Raw genomic sequence first — 25,763 nt, 5'->3', positions numbered from 1 at the left:
AAAGGGAAATTTAACTGCATGTGACATATAAAAATATCCCACGAAAATTTTATTTAAAACTTTTAATGTAATCAATTCCTTATTAATACATATGTGTAAACTAAATGGTTGCATTTGTAAAGACAATCTTAACTAGTAGCCTAATATAAATTTAGTTTAGTAAGTAGAGTGGAGTACTAAACTTACATTTTTTGACTTGTTTTCATGCAAATAGAGGAATATTAACAGGAAATCGACACCTGAGTGGAAGATCGACGTATCTCGGCAGGCAGTTCGAAAATGCCCTATTTCAGAAAACTTTTCAAGAACGCCCTATCTCTGAATTTGGTTCAAATGCGCTCTAACTCAGCTGCTGATTCCAAAACGCCCTATCTCAGCACATTTTCAATACATATTATTTTGAAACGAAATCTGAAATACGTCCTTCTTAAACAAAATTCTGGGAGAGGGTGTTTTTCAATAAAATTCTGAAATAGGGGATTTTTCAATCAAATTCTGAAGTAGGGCGTTCTCGAAAAGTTTTGTGATATGGGGCGATTTCGAACTGGCTGCCGAGATAGGTCGATCTTCCACTCAGGTGTCGAAATATGACTACTATTTTCTTACTACGAAGATATGTAGGACAGACGTATAAAAAATTAATAAATGTGAAGTAAATACATTTCGGCGCTCTTATGCCGAAGCATGAATGTGCAAAATTTATCAATTTTGAGTTATTGGGTTGACTTGATTAATCTTGGGATGTCCTATATTATACCAAAACCCAGAATACCATGCGTACACGAAAACCACATATATTACAATGTCAATTACATGAATGCAGAGCTAAGTCTCGTAAAACTTGATTTCCCAAAATTTTAATTTTTACACATTCATGTTTCTGGCATGCGGGGAACGATATGTACTTGCCGATTTGATTACAAAAATTATTTAAAAATCAGACGTCTCGGTTGCACAGAAAACCGGTTAATCGTTTCTGCAATTATTTCACATTGATTTTCTAAAATAAATTTTCGATGTATGCTTAAGATGTATAAACCTAAAGGTAAATTTTATAAGAAATTAAACTGACAATTTATTAAAACTAGTAAAAACACCCGAAATTCGGTGTATGCAGTAAAGAAATACTTACTAAAATTAAGAAATTAAATTTAAGCATATAATAAAATGTGATATTCGTAAATATACTTCAGTATTTAGTTGGAGATTTATTTAAAGAACTTCGTGAAAGACAGCAATTAATCTTGTACTGCTGGAGGCTTGATAACCCAGAAAATTGGCGCCGTTTAAGGTGAAGGGCATTTAGTATCACTTTATGGTGAAGGGCATTTAGTATCACACTTTTAAACTAAAGCTTTCTTAACCCTTTCAAAATAAAATTTCAACGACTGATTCTAAAATTTTTAAAATATGTATACCGGCTAAGTTTATATGGTTTAGTTCAAAAATCACATCAACAAATTTGTAAAGCTTTGAGCTTTCCCGTCATTCAGGGTTCTTTATAATGGTCAGTGATATCGTAGGTGTTTAAAAAATGTCAACTATTTTTATTTTTTGCTTTCATGAAATATACTTCAAAACTATGAAAAACACTGTGCCACAAAAACTAAAAAAATTCAAACCACGCGAAAGAATCGATTTACTCACGAAACTATGGGCCAAATAAAAATGCATGTGAATTAGTAAAATCAGAATTTTTATGCTCCCTTCCCTCTCGGTTCTATACCGAAAATAATATATACCCCTAAAATTGGGTATTGTTATTGGAATTCTCCTGAAGAAAACCAGAGATTTCCGAACTAAAAATGTTTATATTCAACAATTCGTTATCATTTCTACAAAAAGTTGTTTTTTTCCCATATGTAATACGTGGAAAACTTTGAGCGCTTTGAGCGACCTCTAAATATTTTTTGATTTCAAAATAAAAAAGAAGGGTTTATTTTTTTCCATTTAGAACAATCCTAGGCGGTGAGAGCATTGAAACTCCGACTTTACTTCTTTTGGACCACCCTAATGTGCACACATACATACATATTTAACGTTCAACAAAAGCCAAAGCGAAATTGTGTTGCAATTGTTCACTAGAACCAACTGAAAGTCTCTCTTTCCCATATAATAATCTTAATAATATTTTCGCGCTTAAACTTTTGTTAAGTGTTTGGCCGAACTTATCCTCCAATTTGTGGTGTGATGCTATAACCAGGGTTCGTATTTGCACACACATGCGCAGCACATCCTAACATTTTACGCTCACACACGTGTGCTGTGCATATAAAAAATTAAAAACTTGCTCACATCACATGTGTGTGCTGTTTGGTAAAAAGCACGGGCACATGTGTGTACTTTATTTTTATTAATATAAAGCACACGCACATGTGTGTGCTTTGCGTAGAGAAACTTATACACTTCGATTTCTATCTCAAATCTTAAAATAATTTTTTAATATGTTTTCTGTCATATAAAAAACAAACAACACCTCACTTGTTATTGAATTGTCTTTCAAAAAATAACGTTTAATAAACAAATTCTTTTAAAAATATATTATGTGCATGTGCATGGGCTGAAATTTGTACAAAAATCGGCTCACACACATGTGCATGTGCTTAATAACAAACAGCACACACTTTTCTGTGAGCAGAGTTTGTTTTCCACTTATGCACACACATGTGTATGAGCAGTGAGTACAAGTTGAATGTGTTTCTGGCGTGTGTGTGAGCAGAGCATGTGTGTGCAAATACGAACCCTGGCTATAACACAAAATTGAGGGATCTACAATTTTACGCCGCCTCCGAGCGGCAAATTGATTTTATGAGAAGCTTTTTCATGGCAAAAATGCACCCATTGCCCGCCGAGGGGCGATCGCCCAGACCAGGGACCTACGGAGTGGGGTAGTACGCACCTCTAACCACTTAGCCGCAGCGATTTATTTTTGAACATGATTATTTTCTTAGGAGATAGTATGTATGTATGTATATCAGAAACGATTGTTTCATGGAAAACCTTATTTTAAAGGGTTAAAGCCTCCTACCAGAACTAATCTTTTGGACATCGGTCGAAGGCCGCCTATGAAGAAAGGAGTTATTTGCAAAAAAGAAGAGGGGAGACCTTCTTCGGCAATACAGAAAGGAGAATTCTACTTAGTAAGTATTACATGTATGTATGTATATACTTCTGTAAAAAAGTTGTGACGAGATGGAGTAAATAAAATAACTATTTTCTGGGGAAGAAAAAAAATTCGCTAGCTATGCTTTCGTTATGGCGGAGATCCACAATGCCTTGAGTCCGGCAAATCAAGATATGCATTGCTTGCGAATAGCTTTGCGGTATTCAAAAAGAATTGGGCACCAAGCAAAAAATTTCTTCAAGTTACAAATTTTCAACACTAATTTGGTCTAATTAATCTCAAATAATACTCGTATGAGATGAGTTGCAACTAAGTAGTACTCAACCGTAACCCATGAAGACTAATCCGGGACTACTCTCGTAAGATATTAAGGCCTGATTAGGCGTACTTCGCACAACTTGGCACAACCATTTGTACCAGTGCAATAAAAATTTAACTTAGGAAAATGTGAAGCGAAATCTAAACTCAACAGATCGCTAAGTTTTTAAAGTTCTGCTAATTTATGGGTAATGGAATACATGCAAAATACTTACAAAGTATATACGAAATTACAGTTTAAAGTTTATGCGAAGTTGTGCGAAGTACGGATAATCAGCCCTTTAGTCGCACAATTTTTTGCAGGACAGAAATAGAAACAAATGGCAGACGCCTGCATGAAAATACATACATATATATGTACATGTATGGAAAGCACCAAGTAAAAATCATTAGTGTTTAATGCATATGCCACCGTCTCTTTAACTATGACTAGACGTCGGAAAGAAAACCTATTCGCGCATTGTGTGCGACTGCTGCCGAGCCACTAATTACTTAAATATATGTACATACATATATTTGTATTGTAGCATTGTTTAGAGGCGCTATAACGTTGCAAGTCGATTGACAGGTGGCGAGCAGGGCTGCCAACTTGGCTCAAACCGTGCCATTTTTGGCCCTTTTTTACAACAAATGGCAGTTTATTTTACAATTTGGCACTTTTCAAAAATAGTAATATTTCAATACATTTTTGTAAAATCTAAAGTAAACTAAAATTTTTAAATTTCCAAAGATTATTCAACTGCTTTATCTTATTTTGGCATTGCACTTTTGTTTTAGAAATGTAGTTTTATTTTATTGCTAAATAGGAAGGACTAAAAAGGATGACGCCTTTTTTGGCACTTTTATTTTTCTATTTGGCACATTCTGGCACTTTTTTATCCTCAATATGGCACCTCATAGCTAAAGACAGTTGGCGACAATTATGTAATAGCGGGTATGTACTAGAGGTTTACGCTGACGGAATTTACGGCGCACAGTGTATTATTTCCATATTCTATAAAATATTAATTACATTATTTTATGTCGCCAAATTTCAAAACAACGTCAAAAATGTGTTTAGAAACAACAATTAAAAAACTTAAATCAAAATGTAGGCCGGGACGGGGTTTGATTTGGAAAATTACCAAATGAAACTGAATCCCATTGTTTAATTTGTCGGTGTTATGTGATTTATGCAACAATTGCTAAAATACCATTTCGGTCTTACTTTTTAGGTATGTTCTTTTTAATGAATATACATTTTTGAGATTTTAGTAAACTAGGGCTGAGTATTTCATATTAAAGTAAAACGATGTTAATAAATTTATTTTAAGTAATTTATTAATTTCATTAGATGTGTTAATTTAAATTTTACATGGCCCAATTTTGCAGGAATTAATAAATATGCAAAATTTCATACAAATATTCAAATTGCAAAATTACGTGCTCCAATATTCGCAAATCGGAACATTAAGGCAGGTTCTGCAATTCACTTCCGAGTGAATTTCAACCCCTGCCAATTTGAATTCAAAGCGCATTTTGTTGAAATTCACTCGGAAGTGAATTGCAGAACCAGCCTGATTTTAGCGGTTTCAAATCACGAAATGTGGAAATGNGTTAAAGGAAAACGATGTTAATAAATTTATTTTAAGTAATTTATTAATTTCATTAGATGTGTTAATTTAAATTTTACATGGCCCAATTTTGCAGGAATCAATAAATATACAAAATTTCATACAAATATTCAAATCGCAAAATTACGTGCTCCAATATTCGCGAATCGGAAAATTTTAGCGGTTTCAAATCACGTAATGTGGAAATGTGAAAACATCGTATTACGATTTGATGCGGACGATACATGTGCGATAATTGTTGCATACCTTCAAGGGATAGCTTTCAAGAATGCTGGAAACGATGTGGAAAATGGAACTTATCGATAACAAAAAGGTGCGAATTCAGGAGCACCCAAAAATAAAAACGTACGATTTTTACAAAAACGCAAATCGCAAAAGTAAGTGGAATTGGGAGCACGGCTCAATATTTTGAGCTTTTAATATGCCTTATCCTGACTTTCGCCCGAAAAAAACCTTTATTTTGTTTTCTTTGAATTGCAGACAATGCGATATTTGGCGGTTTGATGTACTAGAGGTTGCAGTTTACAAAAAACATCGACTATTTATACATCGGGTGGAAAATTTTCGATGCATCGAAGCAAAACATCGATCTTTTCGATGCATCGATTTTTTTTCAACAGTTCTAAAATTGAGCAATGGGGCCATCTCGTGTATATTTTCCAATTTTATTTGTTAATTTAATTTGTTTTACCTCATATTCAACTGCGAATGAAGTGCAAGGCTGTGGAGGCTTTATCAAGAGTCATGCAGAGATTGATTTTTCTAAAGTAGAAGTAAAGTTGTAAGTAAAGAAATCTATCGTGTCGTACACATGATTTGTCACTTTTGCTGATTAAATTTTAACTTCTAACCTATATTATTAGATTAACCAAGCAAGGCTCCTTGAAAGATAAAACTGACTGTTCACCATCCAATGGTTACTATTTTCTGCCCATTTATGATAAAGGCGAATATTTATTGAAGGTGTCACCTCCTCCGGGATGGAGCTTCGAACCGGAACAAGTAGAACTTAATTTCGATGGCGAAACGGACTTGTGTAGTCAAGGAAAAGATGTAAATTTCGCATTTAAGGGTTTTGGTATTACTGGTAAAGTAAAACTTGCAGGCCATGGTGGCAATGGTGTTCGTGGCGTAAATGTTGTGCTGAATTCGGAAGATGGTAGCGAAGAACGTCGTACCACTACCGATATTAGTGGCATATTTTCCTTTACTCCCATAATACCGGGAAAATACAAATTGCGTGCAACACATCCGGAATGGCATTTTTCGAAATCTGAACATAACGTCTTGGTGGAAAGTGGTAACACGGAACTCCCAGAAAATTCTTTGGTCGTTGGAGGTTTTAATGTACAGGGGCATTTAGACACAAATAATGAGATAATATCAGGAATTGGTGTAGCAATATTTAACAAAAAAGGGGTATGTTTTTTATTACTATGCCACCATTTCCATCAGATTTAATAATTGAAATTTTTCTTTGCGAATTCAAAGCAAAATCTTCCACTGTTATGCTCAAACGCTATTCTTATAACGTTGTCCGTTAAGTACGATGATTATGAACCAGTTTCAGCTTGTCACACCCTAGTCGATAAAAAGGGAGATTACGTTTTTAAAGGTGTTCCACCCGGAAAATATTTGGTTCAGCCACATGTTGAAAATCGCGGAAATAAGTTACATATTGCACCCAAATATCTGGAATTGGATGTCAAAAAAGATACACTCACATTAAAGGATGCTTTTAGAGTAAGTATACAACGTAAATATTATTAATCTGGGCAATCGCTGAATCCGTCGTAGTACAATTTTCGTAAAATCTACGAAAAAGCTGTCACTGAATCCGAATTGCTACGAATGTATGCATTCAAAGTATATTCTACGTTCGTAGCTATTTGGACTCAGTGATAGCATTTTCGTAGATTTCACGAAAAATCGGACTACGATGGATTCAATGATAGCCCTGAATGAATTTTAAAAATTGTTGGTAGATTACTGGATTTAGTATAGCTGGCAAGGTACTTTCGTCATCTGATGGCGTTCCGATTGAAGGAGCTAAAATCAAATTGAATGGGGAACATGTAGCTGAAACAAATGCTGATGGCTCGTACACCCTGGAAAATATGAGATCTGGAAGTTATAAACTTCTCGTAGAATATCCAAAATATGAATTTAATGAAAAAGAAGTCAATTTAGAAATAACTTCATTAAATATTGATGATATAGTACCCAACGCTTACGAAGTTTGTGGAAAAGTTGTGTCACAGAAATCGTTCGTGATAGGAATTACAAAACACGCATCCACTTTTCATACCACCGTATCAAGTAAGCCTGAAACTGGCGACTGGTGCACATTTTTGCCGAGTGGAAAATTCAATATTGAAGTACTGACAACCGACGAAGATAAAGCCAGCGGTATACAATTTTTCCCGGTGCAGCAACAAATAGAAATTAAATCGCAACCCTTAAGAGGTATCATATTCTCACAATTACGCGCAACATTGTCCGGAGAAGTTAAATGTCTTCACGATGCGCCTGAGGTTTGCAATGAAGTTTTGGTAACATTACGTTCATTAGACGCTGTAGGACAGCCAACAGGACAGCAGCAGGAAGTTAAAGCGAATGGTAAGCATACATTTTGAGTTGTCCGCTTCCATTCCAAAATAGCCGGTTCTACATACCGGAATGTTCCGATTGGTTTTGCCCGTCCAAAGGCTTTCGTTTTAGCTTTCTAACTCTGCATAGACCGGCGAGCCCAACTTCAAGTTTTTTGTCCCTAGTGCCGCACTTTGGAATACTAAAGGGGTACCTAGCATACCCAATAAGAAGTCTCGTAAACAGGTTCCCACAACAGTAGGGTCTACGTAACCGGAAATACCCAGATTTATATCTGGCCAAGGACTGTTACTACAGCAACATTCCCCAAAAATCTTTAGGGAATTTATACATACCGTCGTTTAAAGTACAAGCCGCGTATCATCATTTTGCAAAACCGCGTAACTGATATTTGCTGCCAAAAATTTGATTTGCTCACACAAGCTCTTGGCTCAATCCTTATCCATTCGTCTTGAAATATATTAGCCAGAAATGCGGTTTCTACTCTCTAGAAAATAATTTATGCAACCTCACATACGTGGTTTTGCATTATCTTTATACACTATTTTGCATATTGTTGATACGCGGTTTTGTACTTTAAACGACGATATGCTGTTACAACAATAACAACAACAACAACAACGACTCTACAGACCAAGTTAAGCGTTGTCAAGGTATCGCCGTCGACGGTACATGTATGGTTAATATCGAAAAAATCAGCTGGCCACTTTCGATAGCTTGGTCTCCTCCAATACACATAACGGTAGGTATAGACAAAGGCAATAACTGCGAAAATTTCTCGAATCGCTTGTCGGCTGCAAGACCAAATGGTGGCAACAAACAAATCGATTGGCCATAAACTATATTATACCAGAAATGTCGCCAGTGGTTGCCTTCTGATGTGCTCTGAAATTTATTTACACGATAAGCAAATAAGCTTTCGTCATGCAGATGTATTGTCAAAAAACCGTCTAGGCCGACAGTGTGCAGACAGGCCCTAAACGTTTTTCAACAGTAGACCGTTGCTATCTTCGTGGACTTTCGGTTTGGAATCGCCATATTTAAAATCCAACCCCCTCCGCATTACAAAGGCAGGTTAAACTAATAATAAAGAGAATCGACGCCCAATACTAACAATGTCCACCCTTGAATTTCTGATAATCGCCAAGCAAAATTTTTGTCGTCGAAATTCTATAAATAAAAAGCAGTTTGGCCTAAAAGTACGCAAGTAAGAGTGCAATGTGTAATTAGCCAAATTTGGCAGTATGAGGAGTATGTACATAATAGATGTTGCATGTTGTTAGGCGTGCCTGCTATTCTTTTGGAGATTTTTGGCGGTCAAAATTAGCGATAACGAATGTTGGCAACAGGCTGCAGCTAGTTAGGAAACCGTGCAGGACACTAGTCAACTCTCTTCTTGACCCGCTCAGATATCCTTGGGTCCGGCCGGGTCAAATTTGTTGAATACCGTTAGTTGAGCTAGACGACAACGATTGATGCCTTAACCTATCTATGCAGAGTTAGGAAAGCCGTTACAACAACAACCATGCTGTTTTTGTTAATACAAATATATACCATATATCATATGTCTAGAAGGAAAATACTCAATTAAGGATCTGCTTCCCGGCCCATATGAGATAACGATACCGCAATCAAACTTATGTTTTGATTCAACTACGGTTTTCATTAATATTCTTAGTGCTAACGAAGTTGCAACACCTTTCGTCCACCGAGGCTATGAAGTTTCTATAATTTCAAGCCATCGCGCAATTGTAAGTTCTGCAGTTGAAAAAATCTGTTGTTTCACAATTTCAAATTCTTTGTTTTTTTTTTGTTTTGTATCGCAGATGAAATACGCTTATATCGGCGTAACAGGAGATGTCCAGCAACGTCAGCTACCAGCGGAAACCATAAAATTGCTCGCCGGTGTAAACACCTTCTGTGTGCCTTCATTTGGTACATACAAAATTAAACTAGAAAGCTGTCACATTTATGATGATAGCTTACCTAAAACTTTTAGCACAACAGATGGTAATCCGATTATAATTAATGCGATTGCACATAAAATCGGTGTGCGTGTACTCTCTTCCGACCCGTCCAATGATTCCCTACGTTTAATTGCGGACTCCAAGTCTTTGGGTAAGCAATTAATCACTCCAACTGCTGAAGTACATAAAGTAGATGGAAAATATGCCTTCCGATATGATACCCATTTGCAACCGGACGAAATTTTGCGAATTACACCTCAAAGTGATATTTTACTTTTCTCACCACAATCGAAAGAGTTAAAGGGTGGTAACGACTGTGTAGATATCGCGTTCAATTTTATTGCTACACGTGGATTGATTTTAAAAGGAAAAGTAGTGCCAGCAATAAAAGATGTTATGATTACACTAAGCTATCCTAAACATCCAGAATTGGGTACACAAATTATTTACACAAATACTTCTGGTGAATTTAAATTTGGTCCTATCGATGAGAATCTAGTGTATGAAATAAAAGCTGAGAAGGAGTCATATATTTTTTCTGAGTACAATCGACAGACGGCAGTTTTCAATGCTCATAAATTATGTGAAATAGTTGTAAAGGTCAAAGATGAAAAGGGAAAAATCTTGAAAGGTGTTTTGCTCTCACTAAGCGGCGCTGAAAGCTATCGCAAAAACATGATCACTAGCGAAGAACCTTTAAATTTCCATTCACTTTCACCATCACAATATTTTTTACGTCCAATGATGAAGGAATACAAGTTTGAGCCCAACTCCAAAATCATAGATATTAAAGATGGGGAAACTGTTGAGGTGGAGTTAATGTAAGTATGTCATTTGATACAGCTGCGGTCAAAATAATAGAAGTTGTGGATACTTTTTCGTATAAATGTTAACAAGAAATTTGAATAATTGATTCTTCGTTCTAACAAATACCTTTTATTAGGAAACTCTTGTAATAATCCCGTTACAAAACTGTATTATTGTAAACTGAATATAGAATATAACTACATAACCCAGTAGCCATGCAGAGGTGTGAACATCCACAACATAAATATATTAGGCTTTATGATGGTAATATATTTATTCGCAGATTAAAAAACTATACAGCAGACCTCATATACTGCATAAACACAACAAAAAGTTATGCAGCAAATTGATCCAAATTTTTTTTTTGAGGCTTCAAGTATATGTCAATGAATTATATCCAAAAGCAACCAGCTTGATATAGTTTCCAACAGTGAAAATAAAACTAAATAACACAAAGGCTACGTGTTTTTTAGATTTGCCCATATGAGCTACCCCCTGGCGCTAAGTTCGAATGGAGAAAACGGTTTCAGAAACATTAGATAATCTCAATAAAAACAAGGCCATTTTTAATTCATGTTTCTATTCCATATGTTCGAAACTAACGGATCAATCAAATAACTTAAAAATATACCCCCTCTCCGGAGGGGTATACTCCACATACAACACTCGGGCCCGGTTTTTCTCTTAACGGCCCTGAGTGTGAACAATCCAATTTTATAACAGAAGTACAATTTCTTGACCGCAACTGTTAAGTTTATATTTCTTTCAAGCTTAAATTTTTACATTATTTTATTTTAGTGGAAAACGTGTTGCTTACTCCGTTTTTGGATCCGTAAACTCATTAAATGGCGAACCGTTTGGCCAAATAAACATCGAAGCTTTCACCGACGAAAGTTGCCAGCATCATCAAGAAGAAGCCACGAGCGAAAATAACGGCCAGTATCGCTTGCGAGGACTACAGCCTGGTTGCACGTATCTTATAAAGCCCAAAGATATTGGAATGCCCGGTTCAAATGTTGCAAGATCAATTCCGGACTCCCGAACCGTTCATATCGAACAAAGCGATGTGCGCGGTGTAAATCTTATCGCCATTAGTCCTATTTCGTTTGTCGATGTAGTAGCACGTGTTACCGCGACGCTGAATGATCACTACAAAACCTTACGTATAGTTATGTACCGTAAGGGCACTTCCGATTCACCACTCCACTCACAACGGGTCGAAACTCCTCTAAATCCAAAGTCTAACTACAATCCTGGGGTTATGGTTTTCTTCCCACGTATACCGCTGGATGGAAAAAGTTATGTAGTTGAACTGAAGTCGACACTTTCCGACAATACCTTTACTTACCTACTACCATCGGAGACGTTTGTGGCGGATACCAGCTCGGTTTTTGTTGAACTGGACTTTAAACCCGAAGTACGTGCAGCAGAAGCGGATCTGAACCAGAACTCTATTTCAGCTCTGATTTTAGTGGCTTTAGTATCGATCGCATTCTTCAAGCAAGACATTGCTATGGATTTCATTAATTTTGCCTGGAGTAAATTAAATGACATTGCACAGACGCAGAAACAGAATAGTAATAAAAAGGAACCACGCAATGCTGAACCAATCAATCAAAAGAAAATTGAAAAAATGGCCGAACAAATAAATGCAGTCACAAAGAAAAAATCCAAAAAAATTTAGGCCTTAGTCAAAATCTATAAAACTAAAAAATCGTTGATGCATTATACAAAAATAATCGCTCTGTGCGTGACATCATGTTTGTTTCAAAACAGCTCGTAAAGTCACAGTAGTGAAGGAGGAGGGTGAGTAATAAATAAAGAAACCGCGCAATGCGTAACTTGCATAAACCTTAGATCTTAACTGGGATGAGTTAAATGTGGTATGGGGTAGTGAAAAGAAAATAAGTATTTTAAGTAAGTCAATGTTAAAGTAATAAATAGTTTTATTTAAACTATTAAAAACATAAAACATAGCTGTGTGTATTTTGATTATAAAACGGCACTAAACAAGGCTTTAGATTTTGCAAGACATTTAGTCATTTAAGTACATCTGATGTTCGCATCGAAAATTTTAAATTTTTTATCGAAAAAATTAATATTTCAATAGATAGTTTTTGTTTGTTGTTTGTTTATAACTTAACCAAACAACAGTGCATCGATGTACTTGTTTTGACTTTTGGTGATGAAATGCTATCAAGGGCTACTGTTTATGATCGGTATAATGCATTATAGCGTGGTCGTATTTCGTTCGCCGATGAACATTGAGAAGATCGTCCAATAACGCTTTGTACATCAGAAAACATCGACGCTATGCGCAGGGCGATAATAGAAGATCGTCATGTGGCATATAGTGAAACTAGGGCGACCTAGGCATTCACGCTCCTACCATTCATACAATAATCCATGAACATTTGACCGCTAGACAAACGATGCAAAAATACTAGCCCGACTGCAGCAGGTTAAACTCCTACTTGAGTAGGCTGAATGAGGATGTGCCGAACGAATGTCCGGCATGCGGAGAGACCCCACATGACTCGAACCATCTCTGCGCATGCCCGGAAAACCCGACAACCCTAACGGCCTTGTCCCTGTGGACAGATCCCACAGAAGCTGCACGCTTCCTAGGGTTGCCGTTAGTGGAACTTGACGACAACGACTGAGATACCAACCGATCTGGGCGGGGTTGTTGTAGCCGCTACAACAACAACAACAACAACAACTAGCCCGACATGTCAAGGAAGTTAAACCACATCGTAACAGGTTACATAACTTGGATATACAGTGTCGGCCACTTGAGTAGCGCCCCGTTTTCATCGTTAGTATTGACAGTTTCCCTTTCGTTTATTTAATATTCGTTTATTTTTTATAAAAATATAACATACATACATGTATTCTATAACAAAAACTACATATGTTAAACCGATTTTCGGACAGTATTTCATTTCATTTATTAAATGTATAAGCATAAGTACAATAAGATATAATCTTTTACAATACAACGAATTTCTAATTTAAATACAGAGAAAGAGAAAAAAAAAATACAGTATATAAAATTACAGGACAACCAAATAAAATAAGCAATGTCCATACATACATCCGCAAACTTAAGAATAAAAACAAGGACAAATAAATAAACTAACATTTTAATAATAATCCTTAACACTAGGGCCCTGTCCCAAAGGAAAACACTGATGTCGCGATAACCATGTCACAAAATATATTTCGAGTGGAGACCGCCTATTTCGCATGGGCTGCAATATATGTTAGCGCTTATTGCTTGACATCTATTGCAGGCAATTTGATAGTTTGACAGCCATATTTTCATTTAAAAGAAAACGTGCTGGTGGTAACATCGATGAAATTTTGATATTAAATCAAAATAGGAATCTATTCCCTACTGGATTATTTATGATTACGTTTTAGGAAATTATTCAGCAAGTTTTTTTTTTAAGTTTTAAATGTTTTTTTTTTTATATTTAAGTTACTCCAATTTAAATATTTTTAAAGACCGAAATTGAGAGAATGTTGTCTGGTGGCGTCATGCGGCAAATGCTTATATCAAGACATCAAAGTGCCAACACAAAAAAAAAAATTGCAATCATATTGCTCGTCAAAATGACTGTTGGTAGGCCATCGGTGTTTGCCTGTGGAATTTGTGGTCACAATACAAACTTTACAAAATTTATAATAATTCAATATATTTTCATCAATATTTAAATATTTTTGTAGCCCAATAATTTTTGTTATAACAAGCTGCAAGTTTAAAGTTTCTGAAAAATCGCGTTAATTTTTGATTTTTTTTTTTGCCGAGGGTGCTTCGCTTTTTCTTCCATAAAAAAAATAGACAAACACACTTTGTATGGAAGAAAATGCTTAACACCTTGAACAAGAGTTTGAAATTTTTATGAATTGAATATTTGTTGAATTATTATAAATTTTGTATAAACTTTGAAAATGGATTTATGTTAATATATCGTTTTTGTTATAGAACATTTTCTATTTTTTTTTTAAATTAATAAATATTAAATTAACAAAAGCGAAACTGTCAATACTGAGTATCAAGAGGGGCGCTATTCAAGTGACCGGCGCTGTTTGTACAAAATCATATGCGTTGTATTGGGCTTTCAAAATAAGGAAAAAACAAAAGTTCGCGCGAGGAGGACTTCGAGACAAATGGTCGCTTGTTTCTTTGTAATAACGGCAGTATTACTAACTTTTAATTTTCAAAAAGCACCAAAAACTTGGAAAAAAAGCGTTTTACCAAACTAAAAGCACCAAATTTTTTTAATCAAAGGATGCTTTTTTTCGTAACATTTTGTATTTAACAAAACCAAAAAAATTAAAATTATTCAACCAACTACTATCAAGTGCAGCTGATTTGCCGCTATTTAAACTCGACAGCGTGGTTGTTGTTGTTGTCAATTCTATACATCCATTTGCTTATTTGCTTTTTTGTATAGTTTCAGGCAGGCTCTTCCTAAACTATGTATTTGTCAATGTTATTGTGGCTTGTTAACATTTTATTTTTTGTACCACGATTGTTTATTAGGAAAAAGAATTAGCAACAAGATTTTCCGGGATGTACATAGCTCAGTGGTTAACGCTTCTGACTTTGAACATCGAATTCGCAGGTTCGATCCCTGCTGAAGTCTAGAAAAANGGTTCGATCCCTGCTGCAGTCTAGAAAAAAGAAGTTTGATGAGGAGATGTGGTGATCGCCGAAATAGCTGCTATAACTTCTACCGCTTAGACTTGGTTGCTTTTTCAATTTTTCCTAATAAACAATCGTGGTACAAAGCTCAATAAAAATATTAAAAATAAAATGTTAATAAGCCACAATAACATTGACAAAAGACAGAATTTATTACCAAAGAAGACTTCGGTGCCTCTTGATCGGTCTGGTTTTTCATGTAAATCCCAATCGGATAAAAAAAATTTAAGTTTGGGAAATATATGTAATTTTTGAAACAATATCTTTACCAAAAACTTTCAAAAGCTCGAATGAGATCTGTCATAATTATAACAGTTTTATTAGGTCCATTCCTTATCTTTTCTGACTAAAATCTGAAAAGTGTCAAAATGCAAGAGGGTAATAGGGCTCTCGCACGAGGCGATTTTTCAGGCAACTTTTGCGTTCAACTCACGCAGGTTTGCACGAAAAAAATTTAATGGCTAAAAATATCAAAATATAAAAACATATCAAAATATTCGCCATAAAAAGGCGTTTGCATTGTTCAACTTTGCATTCTACTTTTGGTTGAACGGCCTTTCAACTAATCGCTTTCAACAAAGTTGGTCGCCAGCCAACATTTAGCCATTCAACTTTCTTTCGTGCAACCCTGCGTGAGTTGAACGCAAAATCGCCTCGTGCGCAGACCTTTTAACAAAATGCGCTCACTAAAAGGGAATAACAGGAAAAAGTAAAGGGACGCAAGAAACCAAATTTTTAGTCCAAAGAATGGAACAACAAAACTAACGTCAAATAAGAATAGAAATGTATGCACAAAACACATTCACACAAGCGCAAGCATAATAAAAACTTACTACATATATCATTAAATTTTTGTCTCCTTCCATTTTCAATTCACTTTCTTTAGTTTTTAGATTATTCTCACTTTTCGTGTATTCTTTAATTTCCGTTAATTTAAATTCAGTTGGGTTTGACAATTTTCATGATTTTGTCAGCAAAAATTCTTCTGACTACTTCGGACTGAAGAGAGTGACTCTCACTGAGTGTTGCTCTCTAATTTTTGCTGTAATTTTCGAGTTAAGAAACGCTTTTTCGACTAAATCTGACTACTTCTGACTATTTCTGGGAGATAAGGAACGCAATTATTAGCGCCTTCAAACTTTACGTTGAAATTCAATAATTTGTGGCAAATATCCGTAAAAACCATTAATTTTGCAAACCACGTTTAAGCCTATCACTATTTTTGTGACTACGACCATTGATGAATGATGCACTGCCAGCCCTGATCTAAGCCCTTATTTGGTGACCCTCATATCATATCACGGTGCAGCGAACAAAGGTGGCGCCGTCAGTGATACCGCTACTTTGGTTTTGCCGATTTTGACAATTGTGGTAACTTGTAAATAAACCTTTGTTTACAAATCAGCGAAAGAGAAATTTTAATTATAAGTGAAAAATCTGTTTAAATTGTGTTAATTTGCAACTTGTGAGTGATTTTTGAGTTGAAGACTGCGTAAAAACTAATACAATGGAGTGCTGTGTGTTAAATTGCGACAGCCGTGAAGATGCAAGAAGCGTAGATGCAAGTGTACCGTTGGGACCAATCGCTGCATTTTGTATACATAGGGCACGGCAAAGTCGTTCCCGAAATGTCTCTCTATTATTATATTAACAGCATTTCCTCAGAATGATTTTGCTTCTGCTCCAAGCAGCCTCCATTAGCAAGTTAACTAATCAATCCCGCTGAGATGCTGCCGCAGTTTAATTGCAAAGCAATGGAGTGAACTAAAACGATTGCTGAAGCAGCCTCAGTTGCAAATCAACGGAGTGCACTAAAACGTTACCTATTCTCTAAAAGATTAGGTGAAAAATGCAATATTTTCGCATTTAGCAAATTTAAAACACGTTTTTCGCTGTAAATTGAACTGTTTTGGCAGTTTCTACTCGTTCTTCTTTTCGCTTATTCTTTGTTTACTTGTGGTACACAAATGTCAACGGCCAGGACGGCGCAATCTTGTATTCTATCATTCTTGATATCATATGACATATGTAGATGTCATGGATAGAATTATGAAATTCTTATATCAGACTTAATAAATATTAAAGTTAATTAAAGTTAATTTGTCTAAAGCTTTTCATGCGTAGACGAGACCGTCCTTTGCTGCTCACGAATGTGTTTAAATTGTTTTTTTAAGCCGAAGTTCGGCTTGCAGATTCGATTCATTTTGACTTTCTTCATTCATTCCGTTCTCGCTTTCCACTGAACTACCATCAATTTTATTAGCTGTTTCAACAGCCGCACTCTGTAGTTTCAACCCATTTTGACCTGCGGATGTAATATCTTCGTCCACGTTTTGCTCGATAAAAACGCACTCGGGATTAACTGCTGCACATTCTGTAAACGAATGCGCTTGGTCATGTTCATTTCTTGCGTTCAGATATTTTTCGAAAAATCCACGACCTACAATACGGAAAGCCATGTTGCTGAGTGGATTCAAACGGGAACGGAACTCCATTTCACAAATAAAGCGTCGGCGACAAGCTTGTGAATCCAAGCCCAAAAACTCAAACATTAATTCTGCAATCCTAACAATAAAATAAATTTTAATCGAGGATTTTAACTTCCGAACTAAAATGTGTTAATGTACCTTTCCTCCATTTTCATTGGTCGCTCTGTTTGTTGCCGCTGCTGTGACGTACTTCGTCGCCCAAGTCGATGTGTACCTGGCCCTGTTGGCGGTACCACTTCTGCAGTAGCAGTTATATCTTCTGAATACGAACCGGCGTAGCCAGAGTAAGGATCAACTGAATCTGAACTACTAAAGGAATGATCGAAGTGGGGCGAATGGTCGAGAGAATATGGTACATGATCGTGAGCAAATGATGGACTAAGAAATTAACAAAAAAAAAAATCAAATCAAAAGGCAATCCATAATTGGTTTTTATTTAATAAATAAATTCACTTACGGCGGGCGGTCGTACACAATAGTGGGTGAGTCGTGTACAATGCCAGTAGAACATTTATTTGGCCAGACATACCGTAGGGCGACGAATACTGCGCTGCCGACGAAGAAGCCCACTACGACTAGTTTTACTTTGACCCAATAGGCGATAGCCAGAGCATGCCAACCCCAGAGGTACCCTAAAAATTAAAAATAGAGCATAATGATTATGTGATCAGTATTCATGTGTATGTAAAGCTGCGAGAAATAAAATAGTAGCAAAATTTAAAATGGTATCGTTTGGAACTTTTGCTTATCTATTTATTTTTAATAATTTTCATTAAAAATAAAAGTTTCCAAGCTTACAGAGAGTGCACTAAACTTCAAAAAGTTTTCAGTGGCCTTCGATTTGGCTAAAATTTTGCATACAGCCTAATTTCATACTATAACTGACAGAAATGGACTTAACAAAATTGCTTTCTTAAAAATTATTGGCGTGGCAAATATCGATAAAACTGCCAAGTTGGATGAAAAAATCCTTATAAGATCATTATTCCTTCTATAATTACAAAAATTTGGTATCGTTGGAGAGGTAATGAATCATATCTTCGATGTTTTTGCAAAAGCGCCCATCGACCAATTGCGAAACCGCCCATTTTTCGGCACTGAAATTTTACAGGAGAGCGAAAAAACGATTTTTTGAAGGCATTGCTTTGATAAGCGGTATTTTCTCTAGCTATTATTTTACAAATCTGTTGTTTTAATAACGATTTTGCGAGGCACCCTGAAATTGTGCACACGAAATAATGCATATGAAAAAAAACCGAAATAATGCATAGATGCAGTTTCGATTGAAAACCGAAGTAAAGAATATATACCAAAGACAAAGTAATGCATACATGCACAGTTTCAGTTCAAAACCGTAATAATGCATATGACAAAAGCCGAAGTAATGCATATGACCCAAATCGCCGAAAACGAAACCAGGGGGAAAATTATTATTTCTCAGGTTTCGCAGATTTTTTATTATATATGGATCATCCATATTCTTAGGTATCGGGCAACATAAATATTAACACGAATTTCCTTGTCTCAAACATAAAAATTCACTTAATCCTGAGACACCTGTAAAATAACGAAAATTAAACTAAAGGGTAAAGGGTGAACACACCAAAACTGCGACACTTAGAAATTACTACCAGAAACAAACTAGAAGGCTTTGAAATTATTTTTTTTTTTGTATTATATAACTTGGAAGTTTAGATGTTATTAAAATGTTAAAATATTAATTATTTGCTCAATATGCAAGTGATCGGTATTTTCATCGCCCACGCGACATAATGTTCTGCACGACTACATCATCGACTTTACGCGATGCGCACAACTACTTTGTTTTGCACTCTTCAATATTTTTCACTGTTTCAACTGTTTTCTGCAAGATTTCTTTGACAATTGACCAATACTCCCCAATAGGACGTGGCTCTGGGCTATTGGGTGGATTGCAGTCGTGAGGTACAAAATTGATGTTATTTGCATTATATCACGGCAATGTGTCCTTGGCATAGTGGCAGGTTGCCATGTCCGCCTTGAAGAGTGGCCTACTCCTTATCTGTTGATAAACGACAGAAAACGCCTTTTGAGGCACTCATCCCGATAAACTTGATCATTCATTGTCCCGGATGGGGACAGGATCAAATAGCTTGCCAAACCATGTAGTTTTTTGGAAATTTGGACTTCATTTTCAGCTTACAGCTTTCAGGGACATCTTGACGACTTACAGCAGTATACATATCTTGACCTGCAATATATTTTGAATTTTTAAAGCAGTAGGTTTCGTAGTCCATAACAATGCAGTTGTATTTTTTAATTTAGAATTCATACAACTTCCGAATGCGGGATTTCGCTGTAACATTCTACTTTGCGCCTCAGTCTGGCGCTGTTTGAGCTGTAGAACATCTCAATGAAGCTTTCCGCTTTACCTTTTGTTCGAAAAACTGCGACCTGCGTACGGGTTTTGCAACATAACGCGACAAAATCTTCGGATCTCGCGAAAACGCACTGAGGACCTTCCAACCACTGTTTTTATCATTTTGACCATGCTAACCCCCGCTCCCTAGTTTTCTCGTAACTGCCAGGCCTTATTTGTACCGATTAAAACCCTGCAAACTGTCGAATAGTGCAATCTTAAATTTTTGAGTAATTTTACGTGTACTTAAGGCCGGATCATTTATAAACTCGTGCAAAATGGTTTGTCTCGTTTCTAACTCGGTTGCCATTTTTAACTCAACTAGGAATCAAATTCAAATGAAATTTCTTATACGTCCAACTAAGGCCATGTGGTCAGCTTATGGTATTTGAATTTCAAAATATCGAATTCGTTTTGGGTAAGTTATAAGCTTCCCAAAGTGTCGCAGTTTTGGTGTGTTCACCCTTTAGTATATACAGTATCGGTCATATCTATAGCACGCCATTTCAAAGTGATATTGTGTGCCACTTATGTTTATTTACTGATTTTTAAGAATTTTCAATTAAAATATAGTTCATTCTCAGACAAACCCGATACAAACCCAAGCTTAATAATTTGTAGATAGCTACAAAAAATGCAACAAATTTTCACATAAATTTCAAACTTTTTTCTCGGAAGTGTTAGAATTTTTTTGAGTACACAGTATTCACTTTTAGTCTGACAACGTGCAAATTTCAAGTGGCTACGAATTACCGTTAATTTTTTAGAATTTTTTTTTGTCGCATTGGCTTCCATATAATGAATAAACTCAATTTAGTTGTATATGGAAGAAAACCGCAACACCTTTGGCGAAAAAAATTCTAAAAAATCAACGGTAACTTTTAGCCACTTGAAACTTGCACATTATCACACTAAAATTGAAGGGGCTAAAAAACTGAGTACTCGAAAAAATTCTTACACTTCCGAGAAAAAAGTTTGAAATTTAGGTGAAAATTTGTTGCACTTTTTTGTAGTTTTCTACAAATTGTTACACTTGGGTTTATATGGGGTTTGTCTGAGAATGAACTGTATTTTAATTGAAAATTCTTAAAAATAAATAAATAAACATAAGTGGCACACAATATCACTTTGAAATGGCATGCCATAGATATGACCGATACTGTATTTAATGACCAATATTTTTTTGCTTCTCTTTGCTTGTCTTGTATTACTATGAAATTAATAAAAAAAGTATTCGACATAAAAATCAGCGATTCGCCTTCTATATGAAAATAAAGTCGGCAGTATTTTTTAATGTAATGTAACAGTCTGAAATATTAAAAAGTTTTTTGCGCGGAATCCACCAGGCTAAAAAAGGGAGAATCTAGTTTTCTTCGAGCATTTTCGGCCTTCTTTCACAATAAAATAAAATAGTTCCCTGTACTCTTCATAATCTTGGGTGAATTTCCAGGTAACATTTTTTCTTATTTAGTTAAAGGTAGGGCTCATTTTACAAGCAACTGTGTAAGCTATTCAACGTTTTATTCTGCCATAGCCAAAATTTTTATTCTTTCTAATAATCTTATCCCTACATGTATATCGCACAGGTAACGTAACAGTCTCCTTCTGTAAAGTCGCAGTCCGACTATTTTTTGCAAATATTGACCTCAAAATTAATTTTATCAGTTCAATTAACACATAGTTCCTGAGTTCCATCCTTTAGCTAAGAAACTGTGTACCAACTTTTGAAAACATATTAGGAGAACAGACTTTTTCAATAATATAAAGCAACTTGAAAAAGTACTTTCAAAAATTGTAATGTACCAATCCGCTGTTGAAACATTCATTACTCCTAAACAACGAAAGTTACAATAATTTTAAGTAATTGTATATTAAATAATGCCACATACTTATGCTTTCAGATGCAAGAAGAAAATCTATCCGAAAATTGTTTCTAGCGAGTTTCAGCGGTATTTGAAAAGCAGTGCGAGCAGCGTTTTGGACCATATGACAAAAACCGAAATAGTACATACATGAAAACGAACTTCTTTCTGCGTAGACGGCCTTCGGCAGCGCTTAGGGATTGTAACCCTTACTAAGTAGAATTCTCCTTTCTGTCCGCTGTTGAAACATTCATAACTCCTAAACTACAGAAGTTACAATAATTGGGCATTATAACCCTTACTAAGTAGAATTCTCCTTTCTATGTTGCCCGAATAGAGGGGCGGAAGTATTTTTGCGCAGAACTTCTTACTAAGTAGAATTCTCCTTTCTGTGTTGCCGGAAAAAGAGGGGCGGAAGTATTTTTGCGCAGAACTTCTTTCTGCATAGGCGGCCTTCGGCCGCGCATAGGAATTATAACCCTTCCTAAGTGGAATTCTCCTTTCCCTGGACGGCCTTCGGCCCTTTATAAGGAGAAGTAATTCCAGTGTGACCACTTTGTGAGTAATTCCTCAAAACGTGAGGAATTTTGGGTGAGCTTGAGGATTTTTGTTTTGAGAAATTTTTGAAGAATTTTCTCTCGATATATTTGCTGATAACAAATGTAACCATGTTTTACACAACAGAGTTGTTAAATCGATCTGCAAATTTTTGAGCAAAAAACTGACTACTTCAAGCAAAGAATTTTATTCGACCATTTATATTGAGCTCGAGGCCGTTTTTAATGAAAATTTTATTGTGGAAAAGCAGCAATAATTTGAAAAAAATGGTAGAAGTTATAGCTATTTCGGAAATCACCACATTTCCTCATCAGACTTCTTTCAGTAGGATTCGAACCGACGACCCCACTGACTCAGCCAGTTGCCTATGCACTGTGCTAAGTACGCCTTGTAAATTATCGTTTTGCTTTTTTCCACTATTTTCATTTTTGTTATGCCAACACAATCAAGCGCAGCTATTCCGCTGCAATTCACTTGATCATGTGGTTGTTGGTTTTTTGCTAATAATTCTATTTTTAGAATGTTTAACTTTTAGGTGTGCTCGTCCTTAAGTTATTTGTTTTTGTTATTTTTTTGGCCTTTATAACAATTATATTCAACAATTTATATTGAGTCGAGTCCGTTTTAAATGCTTATATTGAGGAAGGCATGAGAAGCGCTGAAACTAGGGTTGCCAACCGTACTATAATATATAGTATTGTACTATTTTTACGGTCGACGTACTATACTGTTGGAAAAAAATAGAACGCAAAAATACTATATTTTTTAAATTAAAAATATAAATATATTTCAGTAATTTGCATAAAAAAAAATGTGTATGAAAATGGGTGACCTCTATTCTGAAATAACAATATTAAATCAAATATTCTTTAAAGTAAACGGTCATTGTGAGTTTATAATCAAAAAAGGTAACATAACTGAGAAAGAATTAATAAATCTGCTTAAAATTAATTCATTTCTACTCTCTATTCCAACTACTTTGGCATTCACGGGAAGAAATTCTCCATCACTTAAAAATCCTTTTTAGTTTTTCTTTTAAATAAAATACTATATTTATTTGAAGTGTACTATATCTTTTCCAATTTTTTTGAAAACGTACTATAAATATCTTAGAAAATGTTGGCAACCCTAGCTTAAACCCGTAGAAGCAAAATATTTTATAGGAATTTTGTCCATTTGATAATTTTTTATCACCAAACTTTAGGGACTATCTCTTTTTATGTTCCCCTCTTTCTTTTCTTTTAGTTTTGAAATATTGTGTAATGATATGTTATAAAGTAGACTCACTTTCTTTATTCACACCTTTTGGCAACCAACAACAAATGCTCCAATTGATATTGATTTCAGATTACGCATTTACTCGTATAACAAAAATCCAAAGCACTTACATACATACATACTTATTCTGATACTTGCACTACATACTATTCAACCGTGCCATACATATATGTATGTATGTATGCACATATGTAGTGTTAATTTGTGATAACGAATCTCGAAAGTGTGTATTTACAATTTAACAGATAAACACACTTAATTAATACGTACATATGTATGTATATATGTGCACGAATGAAAGTGAAAAGTGATAATTTTTCATTACTAGTAAAATGTACAATTGATGCTTAAAAATGGAAATCATGCTACATAGTAGTACAAACACTTTTTACCTTTCGTAAATTTGATTTGGTGCAGGCCATCAATCCCTAACAGCTAACAGTATAAGCGATCGAGATATGCGCATTTCGCACCAAGCAGTGGTGCACGCAATCAACGCCGGGGCAACTGCGGCCAGTGCACGGAGTTCCAGAAAATTAATATTGGTAGATTTAACATACAAAAATCGGTGGAAGTTGGTAGATTTTTTTAAAGAAACAATATCAGATAGTTTTTTATTTAAATGGGATAAAACACGGCAAATTCATAAATGATGGTGTTACCTGATCAGCTTAATGTCAAAATTATGTATAGTTTATAATTCTTACTGGCATTGTGCGTTTAGTGTAATTTTTGTTTATGTACTCCTGCTATCACCTAATATGAATTCGCCTTGGGATAAATTGTATTTTTATATAGAACAACAAAAATGTATTCCACGTGAATAAAATATTCAATAAAAAATCTGGGCCCGAATCACAGCATCCGTTGTCCAATGAAACTCGATTCGAATCGAATGAAATAAAATGACAGCTGTTTTTTTCTCCTATTCAATTTGAATTGAAAAAGCGAACTCACTACCGAATGCTCAAAAAGAAATTTCGTATAAAATCTGATTCGATCCTTGATGCCTTTATTTGGGCCCTGTATTAATTTAATAGGAGGGAGACTTAAACAATTATTCTCCGTCAAGGTTAACTTTTCATTTTAATTTAATGTATTCGATGACAATAAGGGTATTCATCAAACCTTATAAATGCATTGTAAACCGTATAAACCGTATAAACTTATAATTGTGTAAAACTTAAAAATGAACTGTCAAAATTTGTATGGACACTCGTTTACACATTTCTGATGAAAGAGATCTGGTTCAATTATTATCCGTTCTGTTGGTTTTGTTTCACTGATAATTTAGCTGCAAAGTTTGGCAGCCGCGACAGATGAATTCATAAACAAACAGACACTATGCCATTGTTTCTTTTAACTTGCTTCAAATAAATTGCCTTTATGTTATATGTATTTTTATTTAAATAGTTATTATCTCGTAAATATAATTTGTTCCCATTTAGTTAGTTAGTTTCTATGATTTATATAATTGAAAAAGTGAACTCACTTCCGAATGCTTAAAACAAATTTCGTATAAAATCTGATTTGATCACTGATGCCTTTATTCGGGCCCTGTATTTTAATTTAATGTATTCGATGACAATATATGTATGTATGTACCATGGCGCAATAAACAGGTGAAGTAATAAAATAGCTTTCTCGCTTTATTCTCTGACTTTCGACTGCCTTATAGTCAAATTTTAAAGGCAATTTTTCAAATAACGCAGTGTCAAAATCTTTCGTCTCGCTCTAATTACTTCACCTGGTATAATTCCTTACACTAGGGTGATTCAGAAAAAAAACCCCTCGGAACCTCGCTCAAAAGTTTCTTTTAGACTCCAAAATAAGCCTCAGAAAACATGAGCCCTTAATATTAATATTAAGAATGACCGGAGTAGTTTTGTAGATAATTGAACGTTCATTTTTCGATAAGCCAAATCGGTCAAAAGTTATTCGAGGTCAAATTCGAATTCACTATTCATTCGGTCTGAAGTCATTTTTCGATAAGTTATGCTTGCTGCCATGGCAACCGTGTGCAAT

At 35.2% G+C, this 25,763-nt stretch overlaps 2 protein-coding genes across 3 annotated transcripts; one reads left to right on the top strand and one right to left on the bottom strand.

Annotated features, from left to right (window-relative positions):
- The first annotated feature begins 5,614 nt into the window (after positions 1-5,614).
- On the top strand, positions 5,615-12,404 carry LOC108372291 (nodal modulator 1). Of its 2 annotated transcripts, none has more exons than XM_017627940.1 (7): positions 5,615-5,836; positions 5,919-6,474; positions 6,547-6,798; positions 7,041-7,674; positions 9,238-9,416; positions 9,492-10,453; positions 11,238-12,404. In XM_017627940.1, the coding sequence occupies exons 1-7, from the start codon at positions 5,691-5,693 to the stop codon at positions 12,121-12,123; spliced, it is 3,615 nt and encodes a 1,204-aa protein (XP_017483429.1). In that variant the 5' UTR covers positions 5,615-5,690; the 3' UTR covers positions 12,124-12,404. The 2 variants fall into 2 exon arrangements, with proteins under 2 accessions (XP_017483429.1, XP_017483430.1); XM_017627941.1 differs by having other exon boundaries at positions 5,616-5,836; positions 9,241-9,416.
- A 4,905-nt stretch (positions 12,405-17,309) lies between these two features.
- Positions 17,310-19,864, bottom strand: LOC108372288 (uncharacterized). Its single transcript, XM_017627935.1, has 4 exons — positions 19,825-19,864; positions 18,100-18,274; positions 17,781-18,020; positions 17,310-17,718 (listed from the first exon to the last, which is right to left on the bottom strand). The coding sequence occupies exons 1-4, from the start codon at positions 19,862-19,864 to the stop codon at positions 17,310-17,312; spliced, it is 864 nt and encodes a 287-aa protein (XP_017483424.1).
- Positions 19,865-25,763: the final 5,899 nt, after the last annotated feature.

This window comes from Rhagoletis zephyria, unplaced genomic scaffold, assembly GCF_001687245.7.
Source record: "Rhagoletis zephyria isolate East Lansing unplaced genomic scaffold, Rhagoletis_zephyria_1.1 Rzeph_scaffold_05605, whole genome shotgun sequence".
NCBI lineage: Eukaryota > Metazoa > Arthropoda > Insecta > Diptera > Tephritidae > Rhagoletis > Rhagoletis zephyria.
Note: the sequence above shows the minus strand (reverse complement) of the source record. Positions and strands in the feature narration are given on the sequence as shown.

Coding starts and splice junctions, on each gene's coding strand:
- LOC108372288 (XM_017627935.1), bottom strand. CDS start 19,864: ATGTATACTGCTGTAAGTCGTCAAGATGTCCCTGAAAGCT. Junction 18,021..18,099: donor ATTGTGTACGACCGCCCGCC/GTAAGTGAATTT, acceptor TTAATTTCTTAG/TCCATCATTTGCTCACGATC. Junction 17,719..17,780: donor CCAATGAAAATGGAGGAAAG/GTACATTAACAC, acceptor TTTTATTGTTAG/GATTGCAGAATTAATGTTTG.
- LOC108372291 (XM_017627940.1), top strand. CDS start 5,691: ATGGGGCCATCTCGTGTATATTTTCCAATTTTATTTGTTAATTTAATT. Junction 5,837..5,918: donor TCTAAAGTAGAAGTAAAGTT/GTAAGTAAAGAA, acceptor CTATATTATTAG/ATTAACCAAGCAAGGCTCCT. Junction 7,675..9,237: donor GCAGGAAGTTAAAGCGAATG/GTAAGCATACAT, acceptor TCATATGTCTAG/AAGGAAAATACTCAATTAAG.